This window comes from Musca vetustissima, unplaced genomic scaffold (genome assembly GCF_032173495.1).
Source record: "Musca vetustissima isolate MV318-11 ecotype Yass unplaced genomic scaffold, APGP_CSIRO_Mvet_v1 utg16036, whole genome shotgun sequence".
Classification (NCBI taxonomy): Eukaryota; Metazoa; Arthropoda; class Insecta; order Diptera; family Muscidae; genus Musca; species Musca vetustissima.
In genome coordinates, this window is record NW_026880467.1 from 256230 (window position 1) to 267847 (window position 11618).

The following is an 11618-nucleotide window of genomic DNA, read 5'->3' on the forward strand; positions in this document are numbered from 1 at the left end:
CACCAATCCCCGTGGCTTTACCTGAGAGCAGACAGCAACAACAAGCTACATAATATACGACTTTGCAAAACGAAACCTTAAAAAAGAACAAACAAATTAGCAATTATAATTAATAATAATTTTTCTTCGGCATTTCTTCGCAACGCTTAACGACATTCTAATACTGAAAGGGTTAAATGTCATATTTGTGTATGTGAAACCGGTTATTGACCGGCCGGTCATTGTGCTTTAAATTCGCCACACAAATCACAATTTTTGAAACTCTTATCCCACATTTGTTAACTCAGACTATTGAGAACCATAATTAATCAAGCAATGGGTGACGAAATAAATTAAAGAACCGTTCTGATAAATTGTAACTTATGTAACCATAATATGGAAGAGAATATTTCAAATCGTTCATATGTATGCTTGAATCTCTGTTACGTGGTCGTTATGATACATTTACATACGTGTTTATCTCAAACAATATTTTCAAAACTTTTAGATATTGAATATATGTGAATAAATTATTGCATATGAATGAACTAACCATTAAAGTATTACCCGTCAACTTTTCTCTGACCAATTTACGGATTTGTATATTTCGATTAATGCAAACCGAATGCAATGTATTTTTAGCACAGAAAGAAAATCCAATTGCTTTAATCTGGAAATATGTAGAATTGAACATTATATCATTTGATTAAAATAGTGTCTTGGAATAACACTTTTATTTAGAATAAATATGAACGCAAGAACTATTGACCATGTCACTATCTTTTGATTTTGTGGCGCTGAGTCATCGTGGAATCCATTTCATGACTTTATCATTTCAGTTTATACATATAAATATGGTAGTTATACGCTTAAGATAAAGCATAGTCAACGACAGACGAACGAACATTCACTCTCAACAAATACGCGGTACGTTTAATATGTGAAAATAGCCGCATTTCAATAGATCTTATCGCACACAAAGCAAATACAAATCAATTATTTTGTTTGCGTTTATGTTTTGCTCTCTAACACGTGGTGGGTGTGATTGCACAAGCACCATCCGGCCAAGTTCTATAGCTTCTGCAATTCGCAATAACGGACGCAGTTAATCAAAGGAAATTAGAAGCTATAAAGACTAGGCGTAATTCCAAATAGTAGGATAGTTGTGTCAGCTTACAAGGACTCCACACTACAAATAAGAAAACAACAAATTATCGTTTATGATTTTGAATATATTTCATTTTATTTTCCCAAATAAAAGTGTAGTTTGTTTTAATTCGTATCTTTCTGTATCTGTATGTGTATTGTGTACAAGGACATTTTGAAAGTGATTTTATGTTTTTGTTATAACATATAGGATATACGTTTTGGTTTAAAATTAAAAATTACATCAAAGTTGTTGTCATTGTTATTCAAAGGATTCCTAATAAGTACACACACTGCAGAGTATCGACGAAGAAATGTGAATGAATAATGTGAACTAAAATTTACATGAGAAGGCATATTAGAAAGGAATTGATAAGTTGTTTATCTCAAAAAAGGACAATTATTTTATAATTAAATCCCTTTGGTAATTAAAATAAGCACATTTCATTCAATGATCATTATATTTGTTGTTCTTGGAATTTTAAATGCATCTGAATTTGGATTACAATTAATGTGCCAATAATAGTTAACCAACATCTCTCGCACTAGTAGACAAATATAAAGAAACCTAATCGTTAAAAATATTCAAGCAATTTCCGCTATATGTCAGCAGTACAAAGGTTTGCTTATTTCAGAAATTATTTGTCTTACAGATTTTTATCGATTAGGCTAAAATATATTTAAATAACAAATAACGTTTAAAAGGAGAAATATATAGCTAGAGGAGAAAAGGTAAAATTCATAGTATCCTATAAAGAAAATACTATTTATGTTAGGTAATTATTCAATATTCATTTAAATAATTATAAATATGAATAATTTTAGAGGAAAGTGGTTTTATTTATTTCTTGTATAGTTAAGAAATTGTTTATGTTTATTTACGTTGTATTGTATTTGTATGACATTGGAAAATTATGAAGAGGGACACATTACGATAGATAGTTTAGATAAAGAGGGCGGGCGGGGGTATGGATGAAAGAAGGGGCGGCGCAGGGGCGTATTTAGGTTTATTTAATTTAGAGGAGGCGTAAAGTGTGTAATCGATCGTCTGCTTTTTATTAAAAAGCAATTTAATAATTTGTTTTATATTTTGCTCTAAAAACAAACGTCTGTGTGCTTGTTGTCTTATAAATTCTCTACATCTAAACGGCATTGCGACTGCTACGCCGACGACCCTATTCCACGTCCATCGTTGAATCTTCTGGCACATTGTTGGTGTGCGCCGTCTTATCACCCTCGGCTTTGTTGTCGGCATTCTCGCCGTTGTGTTGCTCTCCACTGGCTGCATTGTCTTTGGGTGGTGCAGGTTTGGCAGCTGGTTTGGGCTTGGGGCGATTGATGACTGAATTTACGCAGGTATTGAGTGTCTGGACTTCATGACGAATGTCGGCAACCTTGACGGGACTGTCGGCGGTTCTTGGCGATTCGGCAAATTTGCTCATGTGACTGTCCAACCACTTCTGGGCCTTCTCGGCATGCTCGGCAATGTTAATGAATTCGGTTTCAGTCAAATGATCGTATTTTGGTGAGCCCTTCTTAAATTCGTTTACAGCCGCATGAGCGTGGTTGATGGCATTTTTCAATTCCGAGAATACGCCTGGGCAGAGTTCGTAGTCACTGGCACGTTCCTTAATGGGATTTGTTTGGTTGTGTAAGGCCTTGAGCTTGTTAACATAAGTATCGCGATCACAATCTTCACCATCTTCATACAGCCAATTTTCCAATTCATTCAATTGGGCACAAATGGCATCGCGCTCGGCATCGACTACATAACGCTCCAATGGACCACCCTAAAAACGAAAATGTCAATAGGTGATTCAAACACAATCAATTGGGAATATTGAATATACCTGTAACTTGTTACGCATCTCATAGACGAACTCTTCCAAAGCGTTCTTAGCATCAATACGTTCGGTTTCCTTGGCATCATTGGATACCATTTTAGCCTCTTGTTGAATCAAATTGTTCAATTCGTTGGGCAAAAAGCCATGTGTGTGTGCCTCCATGGGCAGCTCAATCAATTTGGTACTCTTCTTCTTCTTGTCTGCACCCTGAAATCATAGAAACCAGTCATATGAGAATCCAAACAGATAGAAGTATCGGAGATAAGCAAGAAAAAAGTAGAAAGAGGAAATTTGTAGATGGTGGTTAATCTTAGATTAGCATTGGACCAACAACAGAAGCCTATCCTAAAACCCTGAGTATTATAAATTTGGAAGGAATATTTGAGGCAAATAAAACACTTTGGAGTCAAAGGGGAAAAAAGAACAAGTGTGCATTATTCCAAAGCAAGGGAGGAGTGAAGGTCATTGTTTTTAGTGTTTAATACAAAATTGGATGAGTGTTGGACAAACTAAAACATTTATAAAAAGTAGTGTACTAATTTATATTGCGCTTTGTTAATCTTATTTGACAAGGAGAGTACTCAAGGGTAGGCTTGTGAGCTGTTTTCTTCTTTAGTGTCATTTGTAAAGAAGTAGTTGTAGTATTAGCCAGCCGCCATCTGCCATTGACATTCATTCTGTATACAAAACAGTGTGCTGACAAATGTCAATGCTCGGCCTGTCTGTGTATTCATTTTGCAAATTTCCAATTTCTTGTCTTTTCTTAAATGGTTTGGAAGTAAGTAAGAGAGTGTGTGTAAGGAAAAACTTAATTGTTAAAATGTAAACAAAAGCTTTAGCGTATACGAAACGTACCGGAGTAAACCAGCCCTTGACCCGTTGAGCCCACCCTTGTCCTCCAGGTGATGAGGCAGTATTTGTACTATCGTCTTCATTGTCATTACAAGCCTACGCGATAGTTTGTGTGGTAATGGACCATTATCATCAAACAATGATGACAAGATGTGGTGGTGGTAGTGGTGGTAAGAACGAAACCAAGAAGACAACAAAAAACACAAAATCAATTCGTATTTCAAAAATTTAGCCTACTTTCCTTTTTTCTTAATTTTTACTCAAAGGAAATGCACTTTGCTTTTGATGAAGATGAGAAATAGCGGAGGAAAAACAGTACGAAACTTAAGTATGAATATAATGGTGCTAATGCAGGGACATTCCAACGTTAGATATTTGCAATAAACGTACACGTACGAAAAATAGCAAAACGATATACATTGAATTTCGATTTGTCCACTTATAGTTTGTTGGCAATTTTTATATCTACTACTAACGTTGAAATGCCCCCACACATAAACTTATTTCAAAAGGATGATCGTATAAAGGACAGCAGAACCAAATTATATATGAACGTAAAACAAGTATGGACTATAAGTTAGTAAAAATAAATAGAAATTCTACAAATCGGTTAGATAATAATAAATGTGCTAAACACTGAACTAGATTTGAGATAAACCAAATTGTGATTCTACAACTTAAAATATTTGTTCGCAACACTGAACACTTGGACAGGGACGAAGTACCGCTACAGATGTTAAATGACTTGATGTATTACATACTGATTGGTATTATCTAATGCGAATACATACCTCGGTCTGTACATCCATTGGTTCTCCACCGTTGTTCTGCTGCTGTTCACCACCTGCTGGTGCTTCAGCGTTGCCTGCTTGTTCGTTGGCTTGTTGAGCTTCTTCAGCTTCCTTCTTGTCGACCAACGAAGCACTGGAGATCAATACGATACCGTGATGATTGATTCTTACTTTAACCTTAACCTCGGCAAATTCTCCCTTGTCGTTGGGCTTGACATCCTTAATGGTCCAGCGACCAATGACGGGATCTGGATAAGGAATAGGTTGTGAATACTGAACTGTCATGGTGAAGGGTTCTTTGCGGTTCAAGGTCAGAAGACGGCTAAATGGTGCTGCGTGGAAAACGGGGAACACTTCAATGCCGCCACCGGATACGTTGCCATCACCTTCCCAAGTAACCATAACGGGATAGTTCTGAATATCAGTCACGCCAAATTCACGTACACGGACAGCGGGTGACATGATGGCGCACTGCAAAGCGGCACCACGAGACACCGACTCGTCCTGGTTCAATGTGGTACTAGCCGACTTGCCAAACACACTTTCAATCAATTGCTTAATGGCGGGAATACGTGAGCTACCGCCAACAATTTCTACTGAATGGATATCCTCGAGAGTGAGTTTGGAATCTGCCAATAGCTTTTTGAAAGTATTCTCCACACGTTGGAACAATGGAGCACACAATTCTTCCATTTCGGACCGCTGCATGCTGGACGAAACATCAATGTCATCCATGAAGCACTCGATGTTCAAGGGCAATTTGGTGCTGTTGGCCGACATTTGTTTCTTAAGTTTCTCAACTTCCGTAATGAGACGCAACCAGCAACGAGCATTTGTCTTGGCATTTATCTTGAAACGGTCCTGGAACTCCTTGGCAAAGTGTTCAGCCAAGGCATTGTTGAAGTCGCGACCTCCGATATAGTCCCAGGTGCTGGCCAGCATCTTTAGTTTGCCTTTTGTAAAGGCACATGCACTGACCTGCAGTGAGGCATGGCCGCAGTCCACAAAGATAACATTTCGAGGTTTATCCTCGGGCAAGTCCTGCTTGTAGAAACCATAGGACAGTGCTGTTGCGGTGGTCTCATTCATTAGGCGTAGAACATTGAGACCGGTAATTTGGGCAGCATCAAGTAAAGCCTTGCGTTCAGCGTTGGTGAAGTACACAGGGCAAGTAATAACGCAGTCATTAACCTAAGCAAAGAATCACGACTGAGTATTGCCAGATATTACAAAGAGAAGCTTCTAGAACTCACCTGTGTTCCCATGGCATGGGTAGAAGTTTCCTTCAACTTAGTAAACAACATGGCTGTCAACTGTTCGGGGGTGAACGTTTGCTCCTGATCCAAATAGTTGACATGGTAACCGATGCTACCATCGGGCAAGCTTGTAACTTTTGTTGGAATGCTGTTAAGTTCGCGTTGCACATGGGGATCGTTGAATTTACGACCCAGTAATTGTTTGAAGCCACTAACTGTGTTTTTCATATTTGTGACCTGCTGGTTTTTGGCAGCAACGCCGATGATACGTTTTTTGCCATCGAAAGCCACACATGATCTGCAATAAAACAAAAGAGAGTGTTAATTTTGATGGCTACAACTTAAACATGTTTAGTCGAAAATAAATCTAGAAACCAAAAACAAACAAATGACGTCATTCCTCCAGATTATAATGACTGCTGGTGGCTAAACACTCATTAAGCACTTCTCTAACAACTAATGTGGCCGGCCTTTGAGTCATAATCGAAGGCTGCACTATCTACGATGTGTTCTTATATAAATCGGATCGAACAAAAATTTGTTTGGACAAACCACTTTAGAAAGACCATGGAAAACATTAGCAGTGGGCTTTTTGTTAAAGGTGTTAATTGAAAGCCTTTTGGGGTATTACAATTTTTTTCTATTATGTCGCGTTTTTAGCGTTTCTAGAAATGAATGATTTTATTTCTCACAATTTTACCGGTTGGTGACTACACTTTTTTTGATGGCCAAACGGGGCAATGAGTGTGTGCGTATACATTTGTCAGTTTGGTTGTTTGTTTGTGTGCATGTATATGACTTTTTGGGATACCTACTTTTTGATTACCAAAATGACGCAGCCTTTGGCCAATCGAACAAAAATACACACCACCCACACACGGTATGGAAATGTTTTCAAATAAACAATCAAATGAAATGTATTGAGTGGAAATTAAATAAAATATCACCATCACCAAATGGTGCTGCCACTATGGCAGGGAGGGTCAACCAAATGCCAACATTCAATGTTGTTGTCATCGGACAAATGGTTTGTTATGATGACCTGTGTGTAAGATGGGCTGAATGTGGTGTAGCGTCCAATCATGCATAGTTATGACATCATTTGGACAAATATGCATTCCGAAATCTGTGATGCACATCTGAACGACATTTTGCCCATAAATGGCCAAGCAATTCAAAATCCAAACACAATGTATGTGGCAAGCTCTTATTAAAACGCACACATACACTCATTCACTGAAACATATTAAGCGGCATTGAAATGCCGGCTTACAATCATAGAAAACAGTGTGCGCGGTATACGCGACAGAATTCCACCATATGATCATAATGATGACATCTGAGGGTGGCTTTGCCAATGTTAAGCCCTAACAGCTGAGTGCCTTCAAGAGACAATAACGAAAAAAAAAAATCAATAACTACTTCCAGAAAAATACACATGTTTCTGGAATGTTTCCTAGCAATAATGCAAATGACGCCCATTTTGTGCAGAATTTTGCAATTTTTAATTTTTTGTTTATAGTTTGTTGCTAGCGCAAAGAACAAAAAACAATATTGACTGTATCACGTTTTTGCCATGATTTTCTCCTCTAATCTTTTGATAAATTTTCCATTGGTTAACATTTGATGAGAGTGAGAGAACACAAGCAGAACACACTATGAGAAAACACCGAAAAAACGAATGGGAGAATTGAAAAAAACTAACCTCACTTTTTGCCACTTGTAATGCTTAATCATTTTTTGTAATTATAAGTCAAAATTTGTTAATACTTACGGTGTTGCTCTCAAGCTGTAGTCATTGGCAAGAGTCTCAATACCGCCAGCCTTGGCGGCGGCGACATAGCACGACTCGCTACCAAAATCAATACCAATCACAGACATTTTTCTTCCTTGTCGGTGTGTGTTTTGTAAAGTAAAAAACTCTTGGGCAGCTCTGTGTATTTTCTACTTCAGACCACCAAAACAAACTTCCAGAATTTCTGCAATGCAAAAAGATGGACAAGAATTACATACACTTCTTCCCAATGTAACACATTTCACAATACTCTTTTTTTCCTTTCTTTTCACAAAACTAGAACAAACACGTCAGTCTCGTCGTCAATGGGTTATGGAAAATTAAATAATTAAAAATAAACAAAATCCAGAAAGTTCGTCGAAAACATAGGGCCAAACTAAACTATTCACAATTAAAATACAATTATATCACTGGTAATAAGGGCACATGGACACTTTTTATGCAAATCCAGCTGTCCTCCATTCATTGAATATTAAACATAAAAAAGTATGTATGTATGTACATACGTTTTTCTTTTTTAGATCTTTGCTCTTTCAACGATAGATAGTGTGGTGCGTTTTGTAAGTTGTTTTTAACTTTATCAGTAGCTCTTTCTTTTTCTTTCTTTTTGTCACAGCAGTTGTGGTTATAGTTTTGAATGACTTTGTTAATTTGCAAATTTCTTGTATTTTCTTGCTTGACTATTTAAACGTTTTCTTGGGAGTTTTTTTTCTCGGATAGGTTACCTTCTTAAAAAGCTAGTGTTTCTCAACGCGTTTTATTTTCAACTGTGATGGCTGGCTGAGTTTTCGTGCCTCTCTTCTCTCGTGAATCTTCTAGAAAGGTTTGACACTTCTTAGCAGTGTTGTATTCTCAAGTGTCACATCAAGCGTATGGCGTAACTGCTGCTTTACGTTAATCATTTTATTTACTTGATGTATGTTGTTGCCATTGAAATTATTTCAAAGATTAAAAAATAAATATTATTAATACCGAAAAAACAATATTTTGTAAATTATAACTATTGGTTTGAGTTTTTCATTTTAATATAATTAAAAAAGTGCACAATAAGAGTTACATTACTCTTATGCCATGTTCTGACAGACATTCATTTCATTTATTAAGCATAGTAACAAAGCCAAATAGGCCATTTAAGTTACACAAAACAACATAACATTCGAACAACGTAGTTCGTTTTCAGAATTATGCACATAAATTACCCGTTCATAAGGCACTATTCATAATTCATGTCATATATAAATTAGTTTTTAATGGCAAAAATTTTGAAATTTTCAAATGGAAAAAACAAAACAATTAATAATAAGTACATTCTTATAGGTTCTGGAACAGGCATAACATGTGGTAAAACTTTTTCAATTAAATATTCTTTCAAATAAGTAATGGCATTTGTCCAGCTGATGGCACATAACCTGCCAAAAATAGTTATTATATTTCAAAATAAAAAAGCAAAGTTAAATTAAATTCTGAAATTTGGTGCAATTTGATGAAAACAAACGTATAAACGAATTATATAGAACGACCTGGACCATGACTATATTTTATATTGATATATCTATATTGACTTAGATAATTGGTTTGCTTCGGGACCTCTAAGGTTCTACAATTTATTTATTTTTTTATTTTTCCTTTATAAATTTGACAAGTTTTGGAACCAAGAATATTTAGAGATGGTTCATAGCATGGTATAACTTTTACAAGCTAGGTCAAAGTAGTAATTACTCTGTTATGGATGAAACAAACATTTAATTGTATTCCCTCCTGATTTTTAGAAGAAATCATAACCTTTCATTCATTTTTCACGTTTTTAATTGCAATTGTAAATAAAATGTAATTTTGAGGAAAAATTGCAATCAGTTGGTAGCTATGCCCTACCTCGTACTAATACGATTTTTACTCGATTGTCGATTAAATGTATCGATTATGTTTTATCGATTTTTTGCCAGCCCTAATTGACTTACTACACGAGTTAAATTCTTGTAAAATTGTTCCTGACCAAAGAAAAGTCGTTCTTTTCATTGCATTTATTAAATTAAATAAATAATTACAAAATGTTTCGTATGCCACCACAAGTTGACCCCGCTGAGGAGAAGAAACGCGTCCAGGCTGATGTTAGAAATAACTTCATAATGTTTACTGTTTTATGCGCTGCCATTAGATTGGGTAAGACATCCTTAAATTAACGAATACATCGATGGACATTGACATTTTGTGTATCTTACAGCTCCCTTTTGCATTGGAAAAGTGATGAACCAAACCGCCTAGCACTTGGATAACATTACCTGGACACAAATAGCTTCTACTTTATACAGTAAAGCTGTTTCGTTACTATCGAAATAGTTTGAGTTGTTCTCGTTACCAAGAATATGCGTGCAAAATTCCAGTTTTTGTTATTATAAACATTGTAAATCAAAACAACTCTGTTACATAATATCTAATATAATAAAATCATGTTTATTAAGTTTGTTTCTAAATTCAATGTGTTGTTCTTTGTATGTTTGTATATATCCAGTTTTGTGTTTGCTAAAAAAAATGATATGAACACAACTTCTTTCCGTCAATTCTATCGAAGTATTCAGTACCTTTTTTAAAATTTACTAAAACTTCTGTTGAGATTTTACTCCCTCAATTACAAATAGTACTGCAAGATTCTACCTTTTTTAAAATTTACTAAAACTTCTGTTGAGATTTTACTCCCTCAATTACAAATAGTAATTAAATTCCCAGTAACATGACATACATTTTTTATTAGGCAATAGTAAAAACTCCAAATGTTTCAACCCATTGCTTGCCATAAAACATCTCTTAATTAACTCTCTTAGAGTTAATTAAGGTTAATTAGGGTTTCCTTTCTAATTCACCTCAACATATCCCAAATTAAATGAAATAGGCAATCGGCTATCAGCAATGATTTGGATCGTTACATATAATTGAAGTCCAGTAGGCCTATTCTTTAACTTTTTAACAACATTCGACATTGTTTATTTTACAACAATTTCATTTGTTTGTTGTAATATCGAATGTTGTTAAAATTTACAGAATAAGCCTACTGATGTATTAAATCCCGATTAAAAAACAAACATAGATTTTTCAGTTTTTATTTATTTATAAAAAATGTATATATTTTTTTTCTTATTTTTCATTTGGGTTTTACGTACTCTAAATGGCTTTCTTATACTTTACTATAAATTGTTATAAAGGTACATACATTGCAATATTGAATAAACATAATTATTAATAATGATAATAAACTCTACAATAGCTTATGATTCTTTTACAGAGAGAGGGGGGAAGAGTAGGAGGAAGAAAACATCGTATTGTTTGATAGAAAATTATTTAGCAATTGTAAAAATACAACATTTTATGAACATTCCGATAAAATCGAAATTCTTCTTAAGAATGTCTTATATAACATAACGTATTTTTTACAAGGCATTTTCAGCTATGCTTTATCTACCTTTGGCTTCAGAGCTTCCATCTGTAATAGTAGTATTTTCAACATAAATTCTCTTGGTTTCTATATACATACAACAAAAATACACAAAAATTCGTAAAAAAATAAATACAAAAAATAAAACGATTTGGTCTCAATCGACAATTATGCAGATAGGGAGTGGGTGAGTTCAAAAATATGCGAAGTGGTTCTTCATTCAATGTCTATGCACAGTTCATCGGAGCTCGTCATATGGTGGGCAGTGGATCCTGTCAGTGTTTCCTTCTGCGTAGAGATCAGTTTCAATTGAGCTGTGTGATGGTGATGTTGTGCGGGAGAATGAATGCTTGATGAAAATACGGATGAGTTGTTGCCGTCGTAATACTGATCCACTTCTGGATCACTGAAAACACATGTCTCCTCTCCAGAGTCGTTGTGAACGCCAGATAATAATGTATTTTCGGTTTGTGCATGGTAGAGTGACGCTGCTGGTAATAGGTCTGTGTTACTTGGCGGGATATTTTC

At 35.4% G+C, this 11618-nt stretch overlaps 2 protein-coding genes across 2 annotated transcripts; one reads left to right on the forward strand and one right to left on the reverse strand.

The window, feature by feature from the left end:
• Positions 1-2290: 2290 nt before the first annotated feature.
• On the reverse strand, positions 2291-7807 carry LOC133326129 (heat shock 70 kDa protein 4). Its single transcript, XM_061534804.1, has 6 exons — positions 7643-7807; positions 5866-6166; positions 4613-5803; positions 3825-3917; positions 2976-3176; positions 2291-2915 (listed from the first exon to the last, which is right to left on the reverse strand). The coding sequence occupies exons 1-6, from the start codon at positions 7747-7749 to the stop codon at positions 2301-2303; spliced, it is 2508 nt and encodes an 835-aa protein (XP_061390788.1). The 5' UTR covers positions 7750-7807; the 3' UTR covers positions 2291-2300.
• A 1891-nt stretch (positions 7808-9698) lies between these two features.
• LOC133326131 (uncharacterized) lies at positions 9699-10005 on the forward strand. The gene is made up of 2 exons (XM_061534807.1): positions 9699-9823; positions 9885-10005. Exons 1-2 carry the CDS (start codon positions 9712-9714, stop codon positions 9923-9925), a joined length of 153 nt encoding a protein of 50 aa, XP_061390791.1. The 5' UTR covers positions 9699-9711; the 3' UTR covers positions 9926-10005.
• The last annotated feature ends 1613 nt before the right edge of the window (positions 10006-11618 follow it).

Bases quoted from the DNA above. Each gene is read 5' to 3' on its own strand.
- LOC133326129 (XM_061534804.1), bottom strand. From the start codon at position 7,749: ATGTCTGTGATTGGTATTGATTTTGGTAGCGAGTCGTGCTATGTCGCC. The intron at 6,167-7,642 runs GTAAGTATTAAC...GTTTTATTGCAG, and splicing joins TACAGCTTGAGAGCAACACC to ATCATGTGTGGCTTTCGATG. The intron at 2,916-2,975 runs GTATATTCAATA...TTTCGTTTTTAG, and splicing joins AGATGCGTAACAAGTTACAG to GGTGGTCCATTGGAGCGTTA.
- LOC133326131 (XM_061534807.1), top strand. From the start codon at position 9,712: ATGTTTCGTATGCCACCACAAGTTGACCCCGCTGAGGAGAAGAAACGC. The intron at 9,824-9,884 runs GTAAGACATCCT...TGTATCTTACAG, and splicing joins ATGCGCTGCCATTAGATTGG to CTCCCTTTTGCATTGGAAAA.